The 24,606-nt window shown below is 49.3% G+C and overlaps 1 protein-coding gene across 1 annotated transcript in view; it reads right to left on the reverse strand.

The window, feature by feature from the left end:
* PLXNC1 (plexin C1) overlaps window positions 1-24,606 on the reverse strand; it is a 207,800-nt gene that overhangs the window by 40,644 nt on the left and 142,550 nt on the right. The window contains exons 19-22 of the mRNA XM_045291393.1: window positions 21,633-21,671; window positions 21,255-21,379; window positions 20,190-20,388; window positions 11,808-11,954 (exon numbers count right to left, since the gene is read on the reverse strand). Of these exons, the coding sequence (XP_045147328.1) occupies window positions 11,808-11,954; window positions 20,190-20,388; window positions 21,255-21,379; window positions 21,633-21,671 (510 nt within the window). The remainder of the gene's footprint in view (window positions 1-11,807; window positions 11,955-20,189; window positions 20,389-21,254; window positions 21,380-21,632; window positions 21,672-24,606) is intronic.

The raw sequence follows: 24,606 nt of genomic DNA on the forward strand, positions 1-24,606 counted from the left end.
AAAAAAAAAAAGATAACCAGTGAAACCAGATGTTCCAGGTTTGAAGAAAGCTGCAAGGAGTCGACAGCAATTCTCGGAGTGTCCAGACCCCATATGCTAGTTGCCACAATTGCCATACATTCCTCACCACCCCTTTAAAAACCTGTGCTCCCAGCTGCTGAGCACGACTTCCCTGACCTGTTGGCCTAGGTCACAGAACCTTGCTGTCCCGGAGCTTCCTCTAATACAGCTATTTCTGTTTCTGCTCTCCCTTGTCCTGTCAGTTCTGGCTGTCTGTCTCCCTGTACCTCAGTTTCACCTTTACCGCATCGACCCTGGAGGTCAAGGCAGAACTGCGTTGACGCAGACAGACTGATCTTGTTTTTGTTGCACAGTGACCGGTAGGTTCGAACCTTTCAACTAGCAGCCAAGCGCTTTAATCACGGTACCCCCAGGGTTTCTCACAAAGGGGCACGTTCTCTCAGCGTAGCCCAGCCTCTTCCCCAGAAAGCTGCCCTTCTGGGGCTTTCTTTCCGCCGCATGAATGGTTGAGCAAGATTGGGCGTGAAGGGTTAGCAAGGTGGAGGCGACAGATGGGTAGCTAGGTTGTCTCCCATCTTTTGGGCCAACAGAAGCCACGGATTGACGGACAGCAGTGGGCTCAGCCCAGGGGAGGAGACAAGACCTGTGGCAATACCTTCTCCTGTTCAGGGACTGGCTACCGTAACTGAAGGGGCAGTCCTGCAGACCGCTGTGGCAGTCACCTTGTGACACGGAGGGAGGGCCAGGAGCTGCAGAGGTGTGCCCCAAAGCCGGAGCCCACTGGGCAGATGGGCTGCCCTTGGGGCTGCTTTACCTCCAGAAGGACTGCCTGCTCTGAGAGGCAATTCCGTGCTCTTGCAATTTCAGGCGCCATTAGTCAGATCTTCTCTTGCCTACTGTCGCTGGAGGCACCCAAAGTGGCTTCGTGGATGCTGAGGTCCATGAATCCACGCACTGTCACCCATTTACGTGGCGCCTCATGTGTGCCCGGCATTGCAGGTAGCCCTGCCTGGGAGGAATTTGCAGTCTACAAGAGAAACTGTGGGACATGCACAATGGATTCTAACGGCGGGTCCAGAAGGGGTGCTTCAGCGGCCCAGCGGGAGCAATCTCTTCTAGCTTACAGCGGGGCTGGATGAGGAGGTGGAGATGCTCTGCAGGGCAGCAGCGCCATGGGGGTTCTCGGTACCTTTGGGGACACTTAGCTTCTGGTCTTTAAGGCCACTGGTGAAAGCAAAGTTTCCATCTTTTACCCAGGCCAGGACGTCTAGCTAGAGAATCACACTAGAATCACACTTCCGTTGGGTAGAAGGTGGGAGAAGAGCATGGCGAAACATGCTTGCCTTCCTAAAACCACTGCCTGCCATCGAGAGAGAGCCCGGGCCTATGCACAGGGGGAAAGGGTGCAGAAGAGAGGGCCACTGGAGGTTTCTAATAAGTGCGTTCCTAATTCACGTGACAGCCAACACGGACAGCATAGTTGCCTCGCACCTGGGATTATCTAACAGGCTTTCCTACTCATTTAATCTGAATGATGGGGTACTACGAAGTGGGTGGTAGTGTCAGCCCCTTTTAGCAGGTGGAGAAAATGAGGCACAGACACAGAACCTGAGACTTCAGAAACAGCTCCAAGGGTGCCAAGCCCCCTAGGGTCCTAACGGTGTCATAACTAGGCCAGAGGCAGTCCCTGCCAGCCTGAGGTTCTCGGGAAGTACTCTCTGAGAGCCAGGCAGCCTGGGGGAGAGGCTCAAACTCCTTACCTGGGCTTCCCTCAGGTTCCACCCACAGATCAAACTCAGCCATCGAGTGGATTCCGTGTCTTCGGGGCCTTAGACACAGGTTAGAGCCGCCTCGGTGGGTTTCTGAGACGGACGGACTCTTAATGGAGAAGAATCACTCACCTTTCTGCTTTGGCGCAGCTGCTGGTTTCCACGTGCTTGTCTTTTTGTTAGCAGCCCGACGAGTAAACACTACACCCCAAGAGTAAACACTACACCCCACGAGTAAACACTACACCCTCACAGTCCCCACAGAATCTGGAGACCCCTACAGCTCAGGTACCACCCCAAATCAAAGTACATTTCCCGGCTCTGCTGCTGTTGGGAATGGCCAAGTGACCAAATTCTGACCCCTGGATCGAAGCAGCTGTGTTAAGTGGCAAGAGGTCCGGCACAAATGGTTTGCCCTAGGCAGTGGACCAAAGGTTGGTGGTTCACGCCCACCCAGCAGTAGTTTGGAAGAAAGGCCAGGAGCTCTGCTTCCACGAAGCCCAGAGCCAACGGAGCTCCGGGGAGCACAGCCCTTCTCTGTGAACGGTGGGCTGGGGGTGGGTGGATGAGTCTGGATCAGCGCAATCGTAAGGGGCTTTTGTTGTACTTACTTGTTTGGGTTAAATGGCCACCTCCACGAAACTGCCTAAAAAGACCACGCCTCTTCCCTTTCCATCAGCCCTGCTCATTTCCTGCTGGCCGGGATGTGGAAGGGGAATAGAGGGGAGCAGACAACGTAAGCCACAAAGTGACCTGAAGACCCCAGGGAAGGAGCCTGGGTCCCCTGCAGGGGCACTTCTGAGACTGGGGCTGGCCATCTCGGAGCTGCATGTGGAAGAGGAAGAAACTTCTCTCCTGTTTCAACCACAGTGACTTTGTTTCTTGGCGCTGAACTGTGCCTGCTAGCAAGGCGGTTATGAGGAGGGTGGGGCTATTTGGAAAAGATAGGCCCAGCATGCAGAGAAAGAACCTTTTGGAATGGTCTCATCCTTCCGTAGCATATCATCAACCAGACTCTTTCAGGCATTTCAGGTTTACAATCAAGTGGGATGTCCTCTGTTGGTGGTTGTAAACTCCCAGGTACATGGGCAATTTCAGGAACCCATCACCTATCTGCCAGTTTGTTGTACTGTGGTGGCTGGCAGTGTCAGGGATACCTGAAGCTATTTCATCAGTATCCCAAATACCAGCAAGGTCTCCCATGATGAACAGGTTTCAGTGGCGCTCCTGGACTAAGACAGCCTGGGAAGAAAGCCCGGCAATCTACTTCTGAGTCACAGCAGAACACTGACAGCTATGGTGCCAGAGGAGCCCTCCAGGTTGAAAGCCACTGGGAATCCTCACTGGCCGCCACAATGAACTCCAGCCTACCGATGGCCATGAAGATGGTGCACCGGGGCGGGGGTGGGGGTGGGGTGGGGGATGTTTTGTCCTATGGAACGTGCATTTGCCACAAGTCGCAGCCAGCCTGATGGTAACTGGTAGTGATGTTTCAGGAATGCTTTTGGCACAGTGGTCTCACGTTGGGCCACTAACCGCAAGTTCAGCAGTTTGAAACCACCAGGTACTCCACTCGAGAAAGAAAGACGGGGCTTTCTACTCACATATAGCGTTCCAGTCTTGGAAACTCACAGGGGCAATTCTACTCTGTCCTCCAGGGCTGCTAGGAGCCAGAATCCACTAGAAGGCAGTGGGTTTTTGAGTTCAAAGATGAGGGAATCGGCTAATCAACTCCCACGCAGCACCCATCAGCAATCAATAACCAACCTAGAAAATGATAGGGAGGGAATGCTTTCCACTTCGTGGATCGGTTAGAGCTGAAAGGGAAGCCCATCACAGGCAAGAAATGCTATTGTAAATGAGGCCTCAATCCGCGCCAGGCACGATGGGTAGACGTCTCATGGGGAGTGTCGTCGGATCTCATTGCAAACTCTTAGGGTTAGTTTGTTATTTGTGCATTGCCTCTTTATAAACCAGGAACGTGTGGTTGAAAGAGGCAGCATGACTTCTTCAAGGCCACTCAGCTGCTTGGTGAAATAGCTGGACCCAGACTCAAACTCCAGACAGGCTCCGAAGCCCATCACCTTGTCCCTCGGTGACACAGTACATGGACTTAAAGCCCAGCGCCTCGTCCACTCTGTTCAGTTTTGCCCAGTGTCCCTCACACAGGCAGGCAGTTTCAGGTGCTGAGGGGACAGTGGTAAAAAAAAAAGCTGGGAGGATGAATCCAAGGACAGAGAAGGGGCACCCCCACCCTGTGGGAGAATGACCCAGGACCTTATGAGCTTCTCAGTGACATTCCTGGCTAATCAGAGCAGGGACAGCTGTGTCCTTCCTGTGATTCTTTCTAATGGCTCAGAAAGCCATGGTAGAAGATGGCATTTACTACACGGCAGAGACGGTAGCATAAAAGATCTTAGACCAATATGTGTGCTCATTAAATAAAACCCATAGAACACATTTCTATTTCCAAGCCAGAGGCGAATGACGGTCAAGAGGAACACCTGGTCGCGTAGCACACAGCTAAAAGGAAAAGGGAGGGAAGGAGAAAGACAAGAGAGGCCCTTCTCCATGTTGGCCAGACGCCGTGCGATGCCAGAGTTTGGAGAGAAGGCCTTAGGAAGCTGCTCTGCGGGGTTGGGAGAGAAAAGGCCCCAATTGGGAGGCGCCTTTCAGGCCAACAGACCTCCTCTTTATCCTCCTTGTCCTTGCTCCCCTCAAGACCGGCAGCTCAGAGCTTCCTGGGCCAAGACCCTCTGCTCCCCAGAACGCTAGGCGGGCTGGGCATGGGGAAGCAAGGAGGGTGGGAGTGAGCTTTCCTATTTTGGAAAAAGACAAATGAAGTCAATGCATGTTCCTCACATGTTCTCCTCTGCTTCATCACATTTGCTACCATTTGTCTGCCCGAGGCAGCCTGGGTGACGTAGTGGGTTGTGAGGTGGGCTCTTAACAGCAACCAGCAGTTCAAAAGCGCCAGCCCTTCCACAGGAGAAAGATGAGGCTGCCTCCTCCCTTAGAGAGTGACAGTCTCCGAAACCCACAGGGGCAGCTCTGCTCTGTCCTGAAGGGTGGCTGTGAGTTGGAAATGACTGGATGGCAGTGAGGGTTTGAACATTAAGTAGGAGGGGCTGTCTGACTTAATGCATAATGTTTGCTTTCCGTATTCTAGGTTTGATATGAGCACATCACCGCGCGCGTGTGTGTGTGTGTGTGCGCGCGCGTGTGCGCGCGCAAAAAAAGCCTGCAGTTTCGGATTTGTGCATAGCAACAAAGTGTTTCCATTGCCATGAAGGGAAGGAACGAGGCCAAGGCTGTGGGGATGCAGGGGAGGAGGAGCCTAGTTCCATTTAAAAAAAAAAATCTGTGCAGCTCTAATTACGAGTGAGCAGTGGTTAAGCACTTCGCTGGTAACCCAGAGGTCAGGAGTTTGAGCCCATCTGCTGGTCTTCGGGAGAAAAATGGAAAGATTCACAGGCTTGGAAACCCTTTGGAGCAGCGCTAGTTTGACCTTTGGGCTCACTGTGATATGGAATTGACTCACTGGCAACAGGTTCAGTTATAAGGAGCCCTGGTGATGCAGTGGTTAAACGTTCTGCTGGAAACTTAAAGGTGGTCAGTGGTTCGAACCCACCAGCCCCTCTGAGGGAGCATGAGGGAGCAGTCTGCTTCTGCAGAGTGCAGCTGTGGAAACCCAAGGGGGCGGGTCTGTGTGACCTTCCAGTGGGGCTATGAGTCAGAATGGACGCACAGCGTTCACTGGCTAACGTTCTAGGAGAAGGGCTCACTCAACTCATTGCCAGTGAGTAGATGCCAACTCATATGTGACCCTGTAGGAGAAGGTGGAACTGCCCCGTGGGTTTCCAAAATTGTAACTTTTTACAGGGGAAGAGAGTCTCATCTCTCTCCTGAGGAGCCACTGGTAGTTTTGAACTGCTGATCTTATGGTTAAGGGCCCAATGCAGAACCACTACGCCACCAGGGATCCATTAAAGGGACAGAGGGTAAATATGTAGGCTTTGCAGCCCAAATGTCCCAAGTGTTAGTACTTTTCACTGCCGTTGCAGCAGGAAAGCAGCTACAGACAATATGTAAATGACAGGCCTCACTGGGTTCCAACAAAACTCTATTTATAAAGAAAGAGGTAGGAGACCCCACGGGCCATTGGTTGCTCACCCTGGCTCTAGATAGCAGTAACTTCAAAAGGTATGCTTTCGTGGACAATGCCAGAAAAGAAAAATCTAGAAAACACTCTACTACCACCATAGTTTGCTCTAAAAATTGCCAGTCTCTGAGCAGAAATAAGGACCCTGACTCATGAAATATCAGAGTCACTGTGGAGCTACAAAGGAGAAAATTAAAGACTTCTTTTTTTGGTATTTAGGAAACAAAACTTTCTAATTCCAAGAGTACGGGTGCAAGAGGAAAGAGTCTGGAGAAAGCATCCTCTGAAGCGTCCATGTGGTGTTCATGTTTCATTTTCCACTCCTCGCCAGCAACGAAGGAGTCTGACTTCTCTAACTCGATTAGAAAGCCTGGCTTCCTTGCTGCGATCAGGAAGCTCAGTGAAGCTAGTAAGGGTTTCAGTATAATTGTGAGTCATAGTGGAAATGATTTGCACTAGGGTCTGGAGAAAGAGGCAAAAAAACAAAAACAAAACCAGACTCAAGAATTGCTAATTAACTCCACAAACACTAGGATATTAAAAAACAAGATTGCCGAAGTACAAACATCAGGATTTAATGAACAATGGGATGTAATTGAAATAACAGAGAATGACTTAATTGGGACAGTGGGTTGTTTAATCACAGGGGTAATGGGTCCCACGAAGGGACAAACAATGGACCAGGAGGAGCTGGGAGCAGCGAGGAGAAGGCCAGGCTGAAGGAAGCACAAGCCCAGCCCTCCTGGGCTCCTTAGATCCGCACGATTGTGCTGGACACGACTGCCTCCAAACGGTAACTGCAGCGGGAAAGAGAGAGACCACCGTGTGCTGATAGAGACCTTTACTCAGGCGGAAAGGAGGCATGAAGGTTCCCGCACGTGCGTCTGTGCGCGCCCCAGGGTCCTCATAATCTGAGGAATAATAATCTCTCTGGCTTCTAGAAAATGAGAACGAGGGCAAGAATATGTTTGTCCGGACCCAGTTTCCCAGGCTGCCAAGATGCTATCTCCCTGCTGCATCAGATTGGCAGGCTCATTTCCTGGGTTTAAGAGTTCAAAACACCATTTCCCGCTTCACTTTGATTACAAGTCAGACTCCTCTTGCTCATTCAGCACGCTGGCTACGAGTTATTGGGTTTTCTCATCTCCTTCTGAAAGTCAAACAACTGTCCTAGCTCCCACTGGTACACTTTCCCCGGCACTGAACAACATCCCTCCCGCCCCCGCCCCACCCCCGCCTCCAAGGGCTCTTCACCAGTGCACAGGCAATCTGTTCTGAAACCATTCTTTGGACCCAGCACAAGCTGAGGGAGGCCAGGCCCGGTTTCCAGTTCTGCAAGGGAGGGGACACTGCGGCACAAATGTGTGTGTTGTGCACCTCTCTTGAGCCTGTCAAGGCGAGATTCATGGAATACTGGGAGACGGCGAGGATTCCTTGCCCGTGTGCCTGAAAACCCTCCACTGAGGCGAGAGCCAGGAAGGGTTTCTGAGGGCTGGGTGTTTGGGCTTGGGCGTTGCCTCACTGAACACCCATCTGGCCGCCGGGATGCAGAAGGTTGCTTCCTGACCACACGAGGGAGAGTGAGGCTTGATGGGGCTGGGCCGAAACTTCACGAAAGACGCAAAGAGTGAAGGAAGACTTTGCAGGGCCCATTTGTTAGTCTAATGACTTCATGTATAAGAAATTGGCATGAGCATGATAGTGGGACAAGAGGAAAGTAAAAGGAAACAGAGGAAAGAACTAGGAGGCAAAGGGCTTTTATAGAGGTCTAAATACAGGCATGTACATCTGTAAATATATTTTTATATGACGGTGGGGAAATAGATCTATGTGCAGATATTTATAGGTTTAGTATTAAGGTAGCAGATGGACATTGGGCCTCCACTCAAGTACTCCCTCAATGCAAGAACACTTTGTTCTATTAAACTGGCATTCCATGATGCTCACCTTCCCAATGTGGTGAAGAAAGCTGATGGTGCCAAGCTATCAGAAGATATAGTGTCTGGGGTCTTAAAAGCTTGAAGATAAATAAGCCATCTAGCTGAGAAGCAACAAAGCCCACAAGGAAGAAGCACACCAGCCTGTATGATCATGAGGTGTCAATGGGATCTGGTATCAAAGAACAAAAAATCATATCATTGTGAAAAAGAGAGAGTGTGGAGTGGAGACCCAAAGCCCATCTGTAGGCAACTGGACATCCCCTTACTGAAGGGTCGCGGGGAAGAGACAAGCTAGTACAGTGTAGCAATAATGAAATATACAACTTTCCTATAGTTCTTAAATGCTTCCTTCCCCTGCCCACTATCATGATCCCAATTCTACCTTACAAATCCAGCTAGGCCAGAGGATGTACATTGGTACAGATAGGAACTGGAAACAGGGAATCCAGGACAGATGCGCCCCCAATAAAATGATCTTTAAAAAAAGAAAAGAAATTGGCAGGATGTCTTTATGTTCTAGAAAACACCGCACACCTCAAGGGAGAACACGTCCTAATCTTAGAGGTGTGAAACTTTACTTTGGGGCTGTTAAATGAAGTGCTGCGTTTCTGAGCATTTAGTCAAAACAGAAGTTTGGGGGCCTTTATAAGGAAAAACAACAACAACAACAAACCTCGTCCTTACTGGGACACCCAGCACTGTCATTTCAAGTTGCTAGCTCGATGACTCTTGATTTGTCCGACTTTTCTTGCCTTGAAAGGATTTCTCTCTCGTTTTGCTCACACACAGAATCGAGTTTGTTCACCACACTTTGGGTTTTCAATTACATAAACCACCTCAGGCACACTTAGAAAATCGAGACTCAAAACCACTCGGCATACATGCCTGGGAGGGAGGAAAATGGAGTGAGAAAGAGGGGAGACGAGAGGGAGGAGGAAGGAAGAAAATTAGAAATGTGAAGGCTAAGGCTGGGGGAACTTGCCAGAGAGGAAATGAAAAACCTTAAATTTTTTATATTGACCTTCTGTGAACATTTTGTCACACAAGCACAGACCGGATAATAAGCCTTGTCGAGAGCCCCTGGCACAACCATCCGCATGGAAAGGGTGTGGGGACAGGACCAAGGCAAGGCTTTAAACTCATTTCAAAGGCAGGGGCCCTAGAAATAAGGCGCTCACCCCTCCCCAGCCTCAGCTCTCTATACCGGCCACTCCGTTTTGGAAAGGGGAGATGTATGCGGCTTCATCTGGAATCATAGTTTTCTGTTCACCTCTTCCCTCGGGGGCCATCAGGGAACCAAACTAAACCTCAGGGGTCCACATGAACGTCTTCCACAGCAAGTCCCGTTTGGATGATGAGTTGATTGTTAACAAATCAGAAACACATGGTCCTAATTGACTGCGAGTTAAATAATGTTTCAAAATGAAAGGGTTGGGGGGAAGCATTCAGGTGGAATGCATGGCCAAGAAGTCCAACCTCTGAAGTTGTTTCCCTGACCCAACATCGTCGGGCCTCTTCCCCACACGCAGCCCTTCTCCGCCTTGCCTTTCCTTCGTCTCTGGACACCATCTTTTCATGCAACGAAAATGCAGCTGCACCGCCCCACCTTGCATTTCTGGCGACGGTTTCTCTGCGGTGCTAACAAAATATGCCAAAGCAAGTGGATGGACATCTGGTTATGGAAGGAGGGCCTCGCTTTTAAAGACAAAGCCATGGCCCACCAAAGCTGACTGCAAACATCCTCACCCTGAGTTTGTCTTCTCTCTCTCTAAGCTCTCCAGTGGCACGTACCTGGGGCACATCTTAAAATAGCCTGAAGAGCTATAAAAATGATAACCATGCCTGGGCTCTAACCCTAAGGATTCTGATTTCATCAGCCCAGGCCTTGGGCCCTCTGGGTCTGTGTTACAAACAAGCGTCCAAGGAGATGTGAATGGAATTTGATGAACCTTCATAGATGGCACCAGGTGCTAGGCGAAGTTCAACGTGATCTACGTAACATCAACCCTCATGTCCTCATGTACCAGACAAGCACTCTGCTCATCATCCTCTCCATTTACAGACAAGAACCCTCAGGCACAGACTTGCTTAGAGATTTGCCCCATGTCACACCGCTCGTAAGTGGCAGAGGCATGATTCAAACCAGCCTTGGCTCCAGAGTTCCAGTTCTTAACCACTATTCCCAACGTGTGGGCCCTGGACCAGCAGCAGCAGCAGCAGCAGCAGCATGCTAGAAGTCCAGATTCTAAGGCCACTGTGCAGACCTACTCAACTAGACCTAGCCATCAGCATTGAACTAGCTCCCCAGGTGACCCCACTACACACAGAGCCCTGGTGGCACAGTGGTTAAGTGCTTGGCTACTAATGGATAGGCAGGTGTTTTGAGCCCAGGTGAAAGCCAGGTGCTCCATGGGAGAAAGACATAGCAGTCTATCACCAGATAGGTGATAGCCTTCACTGTCCCTTGGGGAAGTTCTACCCTGCACCCCACCCCCCACCCCATCACTATGAGTTGGAATAGGCTCACGGGCAATTCAGTGGTTAGGGTTTTTTTGCACATACTCTCTTTGCTGCCTCTCAGATGCAGACAGGGGCATAGACAGAAACGAGAAGACTGAGAAAAGTTGGCTTCAGTGGGCCGTTGAGTAAGGCACCGTCTTCAATGGAGGGGTGAGCTGCATCTGGCAGCGCACAAGGATGCAGAATGCAGAGCAGCTGACCCAGGGAACATTCCCCGCCAGAGGACACAGCCATCACACAGTGCACAGCGAAGTGGTGCCTTCTCCCATCAGCGGTGAATTCTTCTTGCATGACACCCGAGCTCTTGCGAGCTACAGTGAAGCCGCAGGAGTTTAGGCTCCCATCATGAGCAATACTCAGCCCCTCAGAAAGCCGTCCCCACCTTCATTAAGGAGACAGTGAAGAAGCCAGAGTCTCTCTCCAGCTTACTCTCTTGCAGCTGGAAGTAGCTGTGAAATTCTCCACGAGCATTCAGCCCTCACTTTCTCACATCTGTACTGGGAGCATAGCTTAGGCCTCAAAGATCTCACTGCCATCGAGTCAATGCTGACTCACAGCGACCCTCTAGGACAGGCTAAAACCGACCCTGTGGTTTTCTGAGACTGTAACTCTTTATGAGAATAGAAAGCCCCATCTTTCTCCGGCAAGGCTTAGGACATGCGTAAGGAATTGTGGCTATATTTTCCAGGCCTGCCTCCCTCTCTTAAGTTGCAGAACGTACCATGCATTGATCCCCTCTGCTTTAGAAGGGGGCAGAGTGGGTGGGGGTGCAACGGGCTGAAAGGAAATTCTCCAGGGGGGCGAGACCCTCCAGTGGCAAGGCAAGTCCGCTGCGGCCATGGTGTAACACGTTCCTCGGGAAATATCGATGAGTTCTCAGTACATTAAGTGCATCATACCAAACATGTGTAACGAACCCATGAAAAGAAAGCCAGGGCACACGACGCACGGGGCAGGCGCTGGCGTCTGTCTTGTGTTATCGTGCTAAAATAAGACGGCCTCAATTTGGATGAGATAGATCTTCAAACATGGTCTTCCAGCACAGGGCCATGTGAGGGATTCTGATTGCAATTATAAGTGCTGAACGGGGACTGCTTTGCATTTCCTCTGACAATGTGGAACGCTATAAGCAATCCTGATATTAAAATCTTTGGAAATTGATGAGCACCCCAGGCCTCATTACAATACGTCCCCCCACTCCCAAATCCACGTAATTAAAATCTATCATGTGAACACGTGTTAATGGTTTATCAGCTATCGTTTAAAATTAACAAAACGAACACGCCCCCCGGCCGTGGGAATGAGGTCATTTCATTGCCAATGACCACCCCCGCTCTCACTCCCACCCATAGCCCCAGCCAGAGCCAGCCCCAGCGCGAGGTAAGACCGGCATACCACGGTGCTGAACTCGGGGACCTGCCACAGCAGCCAGTCTTCATTGAGGGTGTACAGGGCTTTGCAAGTGATGACATCCACGGGGCCCTTGTTGATTTTCTGGTTTAAAGTCGTCACCAGCAGATAGAAGGGCTCTCCCACAGTCTCCTTGGGAAAGACACAGAGTGAGGACAGTCAGCTTTCTCCTGAACCCGCTGTGCTTTCCTTCATCATTAGAGTCAGCGTTTCCGATGATGACAGGCGACAGGAGGCAGCGCTCCTGACAGCCAGCATGATGCACCCAACAAAATGCCTGTGGTGCCACCTACGATTCCAGAGAGGAACTCAGGTGCACCGGAAACGGCCTCTGGTCCTCAGCACATACTCACTCACGCACGCATGCACTCACTCACTCACTCACTCACTCACGCACGCACGCACGCACGCACGCACGCACTCACGCACTCACTCACTCTCTCACTCACTCACTCATAGTTACATCAAGTACACACCAAAATCAAGCCCTAGTCCAACTCCCATTGACCCTATGGGAGAGACTAGAGCTGCCCCGGGGTTTCCCGGGCTGTACTCGTCATGAAGGAGTCCTGGGACCGTAGTCGTTATGCTTTGGGTTGCAATCTGCAAGGTCCACAGTTTGAAACCCCTCGTCGTTCTGAAGGAGAAAGAAGGGGCTTTCTCCTCCTGTGCAGAGCACAGTCGGGGACTCAGAGGGGCAGGTTTGTTCTGCCCTGTAGGCTGCCATGAGTTGGCATCAACGCAATAGCAGAGAGTTTGGCTTTTAGTTGGAATCTTTTTTTTTTTTTAAGAATCATTTTATTGGGAGCTCTTACAGCTCTTATATAACAACCCATACATCAATTGTATCAAGCATATTTGTACATATGTTGCCATCACTATTTTATAAACATTTAGTTTCTATTTAAGCCCTTGTTATCAGCTCCTCGTTCCCCCCTCCCTCCCCCTCACTTGATTTCTTTTTTTTTTTTAATCCTTTAATTAGGGGCTCATAGGACTCTTATCACAATCCATACATTCATCAAATGTGTAAAGCTCACTTGCACATTCATTGCCCTTTAGTTGGAATCTTTATGGAAACAGACCGCCTCATCTTTCTCCTGCAGAGAGGGTGGCGGATTGAAACCACCGAACTTTGGGTGAGCAGCCCAATGCTTAGGCCACGGCACCACGAGGGCTCCTTCAAGTACATGCCATCAAAAACCTCAAACTCGCTGCCACCAAGTTGATTCCAACTGATTGTGCCCCCATAAGACAGGGTAGAACTGCCCCTGTGGGCTTCTCAGATGATAATTCTTTACAGGAGTAGAGAGCCTCATTTTCCCGCCATGGAGGGGCTGGTGGTTTAGAACTGCTTACTTTGTGGTTAGCAGCCCAATGTTAACCACTACGTCACCAGGGCTCCTTGACGCACACACAGTAGTCTAGATTTATTCTATGCTAACCTTATGTAAGGTAGGCTAATGCTCACCTGTAGGCTAATGTTTACTAATAGCTGAAGAGACAGAATACTTACATTCCTATTTATTGACTGCCCCCTCCACGTCCCCCTTTTTAATGCAAGCTGAAAATAAATGGCATTTTGAAATGCATGATTAGCACTGGGAACAAAAAGAGGCAGAAGGACATCCCATACATTTGCCAAGGATGCTGCCTTTGGTGTTCCCAGCATTTTAAAAAAATCATTTGATTGGGGCTCGTGCAACTCTTTTCACAGTCCGTACAGACAATTCACAGTTTTTAAGGAAGACGTAGCTTTCAATTAAGCAACTTTGCAGCCTTATCTCCTGGGCAGGTGCCAGGCCAGTCCCCATTCAGTTCTCAGACACATCCTGCAGTCGTCCCACCTCTGTACCTTGGTGGGTGCTGGGCCACCAACGCAGACCACCTTGTCTCCCTGGACCGAGCTAGTGCCTGTTCCTCTCAAGCTCTTTCCATGCACATTCGGGGCCTGCTGGGTACATCGTTTCTAGGAGCAGGGGCTACCTCCCTGGTTGTTATTCCAATACCTCAAATTCATGCAGGTGGCCTGGACTGGATTCCTGGCCAAGCACAGCCACCCTTGGCCCTTCAGTAGGAGTTCCAGTATTGCTATGATACTGAACATTCAGTGGAACTTCCAGACTAAGACAGACTAGGAAGAAAGGCCTGGCCAGCTACTTCTGAAAATCAGCCAATGGAAACCCTATGGATCACAACGATGTAATCTGCATGGTATCATGGGAATGGTGCCGGATCAGGCAACACTCTAGTCTATTGTGCATGGGGTTTCCATGAGCCCGGGAGCCAACCCAGTGGCAGCCAACAACAACAACAACAATGCTCTCAAATGAACTCTGAGTGGCTTCCTCCACAGGCAGGTAGCCCTGGGTGGACCCCAGAGTATTTGCTAAATAGCCAACCTCCTGAGGATCAGCAAAGGAATCCTGGGGCGGGGGGGACTGGGGGATGGTTGACTAGCTTGCACTTGACTGCTAACTTAAAGGTTGGTGGTTTGAAACCACCCATGCCAGGAGTGTTTTGGAAGGAATGTCTGGCAATCTACTTCTCAAAGGCCTTGGGAACCGTGTGGCGCGCGATCCTCTGCACCAGTTATACAGCTAGCATGGCCTTGAGTCTGTCGGCGCTCACTCAACAGCAACTAATGACAACAACAGTGGCCAACGGTCATTAAGGCGGACACTTTGAGGCAGGCAGGCAGGGCCAGGGCCGGGAAATCATGCTGCCTTACTGACGATGAAGAGACAGGGAGGCCTGGAAGTGACAGTGTGTACATTTGAATTTTCCAGCCAACTGTCCTGCCTTTGAATGGAGGATCCCACTGCGCTTCTCCCCTGCGGCCCCTTGGACGGGTAATGTGCCTCTTTTAAGTCTACTGGGATGTTGTGCCTTCCTCCCGCTCCTCTCCCATCACCTATATATAAACATCTGTCCTCCCCAATTCCAGGGCTCCTCCTTGCCCTTGGCCCACATTCCACAGCTGCCAGGCTCCTTCATTACTTCTCTCTTCTCCACAGATAGAGCCTAAAGGCCTTGCTTTAGTGTAAGACAGAGGTGGGATTTTCAAAACTTTCCCAAGAGCAGAGAGAGTTGGGACTAAGGCATGACATTTATTTCTCACGAGAAACTTCCCTATATTTGGTGGCTCACACTTCACTCTTCTCTTTTGCTCCACTCATAGGTGATGACCCAACCACAGACCTAGAACCCCCACTTCTCGCTTCTCCTCCAACACAGAGCAGAGGGAAGGACGAGCCATTTCAGTGGCTGGATGTGGCCTCAAGGTTGACACTAGGGGGCCAGGTAGGCAGTTCTGGGCAGGTAGCCATCGACTCCTGTGGCCAAGAGTGAGCCTGAAATCAGTTACATCTCCTCGTGTACAAAGGAGCCCCGGGAGCACCGTGGCTAAGTGTCTGACTGCTAACCCAAAGGTGGAGAGACCAGCAGCTCCAAAGGAGAGAGACCTGGTAATTAGAGTCCAGAAAACACTATGGGGCAGTTCTACTGGCATCAACCTCTAATGCTGTGCCCATACCCATGACCCCAAACCTGGCCCGTTATCCCTAGTATCTTTTGAACTCTTATGTAAAAAAAAAAAAAAAAAAAAGTCCAGATGCCTGGGCCCTAGTTTATGGAGTCCTGGTGGCACAGTGGATAAAGCTCCCAGATGTGAACCAAAAGGTCAGTAGTTTGAACCCAGAGCTGCTCCTTAGGAGAACGATGTGGCAGTTTGCTTATGTAAAGATGATAGTATTGGAAACCCAATGTGGGTAGTTCTCTGTATTATAGGGTTGCTATGAATCAGAATCAACTTGATGGCATCAGTTGGGTTAGGCTTGGGTTTGGAGCATACTTAAGCCAGGCATCCTCAAACTACGGCCTGCGGGCCACCTGCGGTCCGCCGAGGACATTTATCTGGCCCACCGGGTGTTTTTGCCCCGTTTGGTTTTTTACTTCAAAATAAGATATGTGCAGTGTGCATAGGAATTTGTTCATAGTTTTTTTTTTTAAAACTATAGTCCAGCCCTCCAACGGGTCTGAGGGACAATGAACTGGCCCCCTGTTTAAAAAGTTTGAGGACCCCTGCTTTAGACGTACAGAGCCAGAATCCCTGGAAATGAAGCATCTGCAGTTTCAAAAGTATCTCAAGGAACTCTGATGTATGATCAGCATAGGGTTCCACAGTGTCATGAGAGCTGCTTTGTCACTACTGACCACAACCTTTTGGACAGTCACACCTGCTGGGGACAGGATGCCTCCTCCCTGGGCCGGGGTTGGGTTGGGCTGAGCCAGTCAGTCTCTTCAGCACACAGGTCCTCAGAGGACCAACCTCGGGTACTGCCCACCTTAGGTGGTACCCTTCACCATGCATCCCTTCATGAGGCCAGAATGATGGCCCTGGTGAGATGGATGCTTTGGCACCTGGGACCTCTTTCCACCCCTCCATCCTTGCTTACGCGGACTGACGGCAGCAGTGAGTGGAGTGGCTAAGCACTTGAACTCTGGTACCATTGCTGTGGGATGGGGACGTGGCAGGAGTCAGTCAGTCTGTTCCGTGTGGACCAACTCCCCATCTCCTAGGCAAAATGGTCCTAAGATACTTACCCCATAGGGCTTCTAGTGGATTATGGGAGAAAGCATAAGTAAAATTTGTAGCTTAAGACACACCCAGTAAATGGCAATAAATTGACCCCTGGATGGTGTAAATGGTGCTTGCTCAGCTGCTGACTAAAAAATTGGTGGTTCAATTCACCCAGCATGTCAAGGCAGAAAGACTAGTGATACACTTCCATAAGATTGCTGCTAATTGCTATGGACTTAATTCCAACCTATTGCAAGCCCATGTATTACAAAGGAGAGCCATACCAGAATTTTCTTGGCTATGTTCTTACTGGAAGCAGATAACCGGATCTTTCTTCCAAGGTTCCGATGAGCAGATTTCAACTGCCAGCCTTTGGGTTAGCAGCTGAGTACAAAGCGTCTTTCAACCGAGGGATATTTCCATAAGATTAAAACAGAAAGCAAAACCCTGCTGCCTTTCAAATGGATTCCAACTCACAGCAACCTTTACAGAGTGTTTCTGAGAGACTGTAAATCTTTACAGGGACAGACAGCCTCATCTTTCCCCCAAATAGTGGCTAGTGGGTTTGAATCGTGACCCAATGGCTAACCCACAGCTCCAGCAGCCATTAAGAGCCTCATGGAGCAATTCTAATCTCTGAAGCACATGGGGTTGATATGAGTCAGAGAGATTCAATAGCAAGTGGTTTGGTTTTTTGGGGGTGGGTGCGGGGAGGTAGTTATTAATTTACCACAAAGCCTTGGAGGCTTAGAAGGGGAAGTTACCTGGAAAGCAAGGGCCTAGGCTCCCTTTCAAATAATCCTGGGGGTATGACAGGAGACTTGGGCTGCCAGGCCCCGCACCTCCTCGGGCACCTCACTACGGGAAGCCAGTCATGATTTCCCTGAAAGTGAAAGGGCTTTTGGCTGGCTTAGTGTCCTCCCCCACTTCCTCTGCTGAGCGCCGGGCTGCCCCCTCGCCACTAGAATCTCCACACTCTCACTTCAGCACTGCTCCACCTTGACCCAGAATCCTTTGCTCAAGGGGGCTGTTTGGGCTTGGAGGCCAGATTAACGGACCGCTTTGCCAGAACAGCAAGAGGAATGATCGGACCAGCCTGTGAAAGCTCCGAGTCAGAATCCCAAGATCCCAGGAGAAAGAGCCAGAAAGGAATGTAAAACCAAGGACCCCACCCTGCCTTCATTCAGTAGATAGAAAATGCTGCCAGATGGACTGTGCCAAGCTCAGGGACGCAGAGCTGGGGAATCTGATCGTCCTAACTAAGACTCCCAGCCCAGTGCTCTCCACGACCGCAGAGTGCTCCAGGGCAGGGCACCTCAGAACCACCTGGATCAGCTTGTTTAAAATGCGGATTACTGGGCACCACCAACACAGTGTACGATGCCGTGGGACCGTGGTGGGGCAGCCTTTTGAGACCTTGGTGGGCAGCCTTTTGAGACCTTGGTGGGCAGCCTTTTGAGACCAAGATGCTAAGGAACTTGGTTAGGGTCGCACTGCCTCTGCTTAGAAGCAGTTGTGGAAAATGGTGATGGGTGAGAAACCAAAAAAAAAAAACAGAAAGAAAGAAAAAAATTTAGCCCAGAAATAACTACACAACACCTCCCCAAAGCGTATGATGATTTATACCAAGTAAACAGAAAAGAAGGCAGATTTCATTAATCTTAATAAATGGGTATTGCCTTGGGAGAGGAAGAGTTAGTAAAAAAAAAATGTTGCGCATCTACTTGTAAGATTGCATTAACCATTAAACTAAACACAGTCGATTTAAAGTGCTGCATTTGGACCTGACTTCAGCAGCACTGCTAAAACCTGTGGCGCGGCAGTGTGTCCTCTTCACGGTTTAATTCGATTTCAGAACTAGCTACCAGTACACACTTACAGCATGTAGCTCCCCTGGAATCTGGATGGCTGGTACAATGAAAGCAGGGTGGGACCCTCCGTCCCAGGGCCCTCGGAGGCCTGAGGCAAGATTGGGTTCACCCTTATTTTCATATTCATATTTTATAGTCAGAATGTCCAGCATTGACAGAGTGCTTGCTCTGTGTTAAGCGACTGCATGCGTTTTCTTGTCTGCACTTCAGCACTATCCTAAATCATCTTCCTGCTCTGCCTCCTCTTCTTTTTCTTCCCCTTCTGCAGGCCACGCAGGCAGGGTTCAGATAGGTCAAGGAACTGGCTGGGGACCCACCGCTAGTGACATGGAGAAATCGAGGCGGGAAGCCAACAGTGAGCTCTTACTTGACCACTGGCACCTACAGAAGTCCACCTTCGCAAAGATGTTAAGCATCCAGCCTTTACGGCCGCACTCATACGACAATGTGCTCACGGGGCAGGCCCTGCATGACAGTGGAGTGACACGTTGGAATGGATTGTAATTAGCGGACAGCTCTCGAGAGGTAAATGGGGCTTTCTCAAATGGACCTGAAAACAGTTTGTTCTCTTCAGCATTTGAAGCACTCCCTCTCCTCTATTAAGGACGTTCTCTTAAATGGACCAGGGCTCCCATAATATTAAGGGCATCCTTTTCACACAGCCAGTTTGCAGGCACCCCTGAGTGGTACAGAGAGCCGGACTATTTACCCCTAGCGCAGCCACCTGTAGGGCTGACTCACAGCAATCCTGCAGGATGGAGTAGGACCTGCCTGATACGTGCCTTGGTGGCACTGTCGGGTTAGCATTGGACTGCTAACCTAAAGGTTGGTGGTTCAAACACACCAGCTGCTCCTGGGGAGAAAGATGAGGCTATCTCCTCTTGCAAAGATGGGCAGTCTTGGAACCCCTATCTATTCTTTGCAGTGGGGTTTGATCTTTACGGAAGGAGCCCTGGGGGTGTCATGTGCTAAGTGCTGGGCTTGGTGGCTTAACCTCCCCCTGCTGAGCCCTGGGAGAAAGAGGAAGCTACTTGCTCCTGTCAAGAGTTCGTTGCAGGGAGCTCACAGAGCATGGGGCGCTCCCCTGTTGGGCTGGGTTTTGGCCTTCTTTCTGGAAGCAGACTGCCGTCTTTCTTTCATGCTGGACTACTAACTCCTACTCAATCCTGTGCTCCATTGTTATTTATTTGTTTGTTTGTTTGTTTGTTGACTTATTTTTATGTCTAGATTCTGATCAGAGCCCTGGTGGCATAGAGATTACACATTGGGCTGCTAACCTCAGGGTCGGCGTTTCGAAACCACCAGCTGCTCTGAAGAAGAAAACGAGGCTTTCTGCTCCTGTACAGAGTGACAGTCTCAGAACCCACAGGGACTGTTCTACCCTGTCCTACAGGGTTGCCGTGAGTCAGAATGACTCGATGGCAGTCAGGGAGATTCTGACCACTACTGTCAGCAAGCCATAGCCAACACCCACCAATGCCAACTTCGGGTGTTTCTGTGCATTCTCAGTAAGCTAGAGCAGTACGAAGAAGGGAATACCTTCTCCTGATTTCAAGGCCGGGTGGATGGTTTAAATTCACTCAGCGGCACCTCAGAAGAAAGGCCTGGTGATCTGCTTCCCAAAGGGCATGGTCTTGAAACCCCCTGGAGTGCAGTTCGATTCTGACCCCCATGGGTGCTTCCATCAGTTGGAGTTGGCTCACCGGCAAACAACACAGGCCAGTGATCGGAAACACGATCTCTGCTTCCCCTGGAGCAGTGCCCTAGAAGGACCAAGACTCTTAGAAGTGAAATGCTGACACCCCGGAGCTCGGCGACTTGTCCTGGCAGAGAAAGCAGCGTCGGCTAAAAATAACCACCTATTGTCTTACCTCTGACACTGCCCCCCTGGCAGCCGACGGAGGTGACACTTACCCGAAGGAAACCAGAGAGGCAGACGGACATCCAGTTGGTGAGGAGCTTCTCCACCACCGACTCTGTGCGTCTCAGCATAAGCTTGGGCTGCATGTTGCTACACTGCTCCATCAAGTCCCTGGTCAGCACCTCCAGGATACTGGTCAGGTAGACCAGCTTGGTTTGCAGTGCAATGGTCAAGAAGGAGGCAAACAGGCACCTGGGTAAAAGAGAGTCCTGGTTAACCATAGGGCGTAGGTCCGGTTTATAGCTGACGGCTGTTTTCATGTGCATTTCTGGGCAGGGGGTGCTTTGTCCTGTTGAGCGCATTGTTTTTTAATAGACTTTATGAACTATGTCGAGCAGTTTCACTTCTGCAGCAACACTGGACAGAAAGTAGAGAGCCCGCTTCATCTCCTTCCCCAGTCTGCACACAGCGTCTCCTGCTGTTAACATCCCGCATTCCTGCCGTCCCCTCGTTACCACTGATGAGCTGACAAGGACATGCTCGAATGGGCGAACACGTCCATGGGCTCGTTCTTGGTGTTGTAAATAGTCTTGTGGGTTTTGACAAGTAATACAAAATGTGTGTCCTCAGTTAGAGCCTGGGCCAGAATTGTTTGAATAGTTTGAATCTTTCCACTGCCCTAACCATGCCCTGTCCTCCACCCATGCCCCATGCCTCCCTGTCCTGAGCATGAAAACACAGACAAACAAACAAACCAAACATGACCCACCAATGTTAACTTTAGGGCAGCACTTAAGAGCCGTGTGGTAGGCAGCCAGCAGTCAATACCTTCCCCTAATTCAAAGGGTGTTTTTAAAACAGAAAATAATACTTCTGCATTTTGATGAAGAACTTATGTTTTGTCTTCTCCTGGGGGTTGGGGTTCTCACGGGGCTCCCCTCATGCACGTGTGTGTGCTGTGGTGGCATGACCTGTCGTGGCAGCTGTGCTGCAGTGGAACCAGCGTCTGGGGCAGTGCGGGCTCACAGCAGACTGTGAGGTTAGTGGTTGGGAAGTGTAGTCTCAGTGGAGCTGTTATTTCCTCTCCCTCCTGGCTTTCCACACAGACCAGGACATACCTGTCCTTCACGGAAAAGTTCTTCTGCTTTTCGAGGGTGTGAATGACAGTCACAAGGAAGCTTTTGTTACAAATGAGGGCATTCAGCGCTGTGAGACTTTCATTCTTGTCTTTGGCATCTCTGTTCTAGAAAGAAGAAGAAAGAAGCCTGGAACATGCAGGAGTGTAAGCTAAGAGAGTGGCATATAAAAATCTGAAGTTAAAAATAGTAGAGCCACAATGGGTTTTCCAAGACAATGGATTACTTAACTCAATATTGAAATCATGATTCCCAGAAAAAAAATGCACACTAAAAATTCAAAGTGATAATAATGGAGATGATGATGCCAATGGTAACACTATGCATCACTGGGCTAGAAATGAAAAGGTATAGACTTACATGCATATCTTCAGTGAAGATGTGGGTGAAGCCACCTGACTGAGAGGAAGGAGACACTTTTATTACTCATAACATCCAAAGGAAATGAAGAGTGTACTTTTGTTATAATATCCAAGTCCGTTTTCATAAAGCAGAGACACTATTTGCTAATCCAAGAAGCCCCTGGGTTGTTGCTTGCTGCATAGCCTGCGATACATAATAAATAATTATTCAGCCCTCAGGAAACACCAGTGAGTTCTGCGAGTCTCCGAGAATCATTCTCACTGCATGGATCCCACGCAGTGGTGGGTGAAGGCATCGGCACTTGAAGAGAATGGACGCAGAGGCTAAAGAACTGAGTCAAAAGCACAAGCAAGTGTTTGTGAAAGAAGATTCTGTTTAGACCATTGCTCAAGCAATTGTCTTCTAAGGATAAACATGGAAGCGTGTTGGTAAAATTTCACGAGGGCCTTAGCTAGCGGGAGGATATACGTAGGATGCGGCTTGATCAGAGCGGTGGTTGGGTGGGGCCGTTAAAAGTGTAGACTCTGGGGACCAACTATTTGGGGTCCGAAGTTGATCCCAGCAACTACTGGTCATGTGACTTTGAACAAGTTCCTATACCTCCCTGCCTTTCCTCATCTATAAAACAAGGATAACACTAATTCCCACCTCATCACCTCGGTGGAAAAACAGAATGACTGAGGGCACAGTAAGGGCTCTCTGCTAAGACGATTGTTTTTATCGCTAAGGATGGCAAACTCCACCACTTGTCTGCCAGTTTTTTGTACTGCGGTGGCTTGCGTGTTGCTGTGATGCTGTACTTCCAGTACTAGCAGGGGAACCCAAAGCGAGCAGATTTCAGCAGAGCTTCAGATGCTGCTGAAGGAATAGGCTGTCCCCTTCAGAGAACTAGCTACTGAAACCCATTATGGATAGCACTGAGACATTATCGGCTACTGAAACCCGCATGAGGTGAAGCAGAACCTTGTCAGAGACAGTGCCTGGAGATGAGCCCCCAGGATGGAAGGCACCCAAGATACGACTGAGGAAGTGCTGCCTCCTCAAAGAAGGGTTGACTGGACCATAGTGACATGGACTGAGGAAAGCCTGTGGGAATACAACCTTCACGGCCTTCCTTTGCTGATGTGACATGACTCAAAACTAAGACAAGTCTAAAAGAGCCAAAATGTGACTTTGAGGACATCCTAGATTAAGTTCAAGAAGTTAAGGACAGATTGGGCTCATTGAACACTAATGTCAGAAGACGTGATGAGCTGTAGGATGACATCAAGAACATTATGCATGAAGAAAGCAAAAGGCCCTTAAAAAGACAAGAAAGAAAGAAAGAAGGAAGGAAGGAAGAAAAGAAAGGAAGGAAGAAAAAAGACCAAGTTGGACGTCCGAAGAGACGGCAGCTTGCTGTGGAGCAGAGTAGCCCCGGCAACCGGAAGCCACGATGAAGTAAAAGAGCTGAACGGAAAATTTCAAAGAGCAGCTCAAGAAAATGAAGTAAACTATTATAACGAAATATGCGAAGATCTAGAGTTAGAAAAGCAAAAAGGAAGAACACACTCAGCGTATCTTAACCGGAAAGACGAAAGAAAAAAAAATTGACACCTCAAGCGACAATATCGAAAGGTTCTATGGTCAAAATATTGAATGATGCAGGAAGCGTCAAAAGAAGTTAGAATCCACAGGGTCGCGGGACCAAAAAGAACACTGCCATTTCAAGATGGTGAACGAGCAAGAACCGAAGGTGCTGAAGTCAGAAGTTCAAGCTGCACTGAAAGCACTAGCCAAAGCAAGGCTGCAGGACTCGATGGGATACCAACTGAATTGTTTCGACAAGCTGATGAAGCACGGGAAGCACTTATTCATCTATGCCAGGAAGTTTGGAAGACAGCTACTTGGCCAACTGACTGGAAGAGATTCATATCTGTTCCTATCCTAAACAAAGGTGACCCAATAGAACGCTCATATTATAGATACAGCGTTATATAACATATTCTATATCTCATTAATATCACATGCAAGTAAAATTTTGCTGAAGATCATCCAACCACAGTTACAGCAGCACATTGACAGGGAGCTAGCTGCCAGAGATTCAGGCCAGATTCAGAAGAGGACTGGGGACAAGGGCTATCATTGCTAATATCAGATGGATCTTGGCTGAAAACAAAGAACAGCAGATCGATGTTTACATGTGTTTATTGACTGTGCACAGGCATTCGACTGCGTGGACCACAATAAACTATGGATAACCTTGAGAAGAATGGAAATTCCAAAAACACTTGATGGTGCTCGTGTGGAATCTTTCCATGAATGAAGAGGCAATTGTGAAAAGAGAAAAGGGGAATACCGCCTGGTGTAAAATCAGGAAAAGTGTGCAGCAGGATTGTATCTTCTCACCATACTTATTCAATCTGTAGGCTAGCAAATGACCAGAGAAGCTGAATTATATGGAGAAGAAAGCGGCATCAGGGTTGGAGGAAGGCTTATTAACAACCTGCAATATGCAGATGATACAACCTTGCATGCTGAAAGCGAGGAGGTCATGAAGCACTTGCTGATGAAGATCAAGGATTGTAGCCTTTCAGTATGGATTACAATTCAATGTAAAGGAAACCAAAATCCATGCAACTAGATCAATAGGTAATATCATAATAAATAGGGAGGAGGTTCAACTTGTCAAGGATTTCACCTTGCTTGGATCCACAGACAACGCTCAAAGCAGCAGCAGGGAAGAGCTCAAAAGACACCTTGCACTGGGTAAATCTGCTGCACAAGACCTCTTTCAAGTGTTGAAGAGCAAAGAAGTTATTTCAGGACTAAGCTGCGCCTGACACATGCCAGGGTATTTTCAATCACCTGATACATACGTGACAGTTGGACACTGAATAAGGAAGACCAAAGAAGAATGGATGCATTTGAGTTACGGTGCAGGTGAAGCTATCGGAAGTACCATGGACTGCCACAAAACCGCAAACAAAGC

This window comes from Echinops telfairi, unplaced genomic scaffold, assembly GCF_000313985.2.
Source record: "Echinops telfairi isolate 266 unplaced genomic scaffold, ASM31398v2 ScPeMD7_2;HRSCAF=8, whole genome shotgun sequence".
NCBI classification, from domain to species: Eukaryota; Metazoa; Chordata; class Mammalia; order Afrosoricida; family Tenrecidae; genus Echinops; species Echinops telfairi.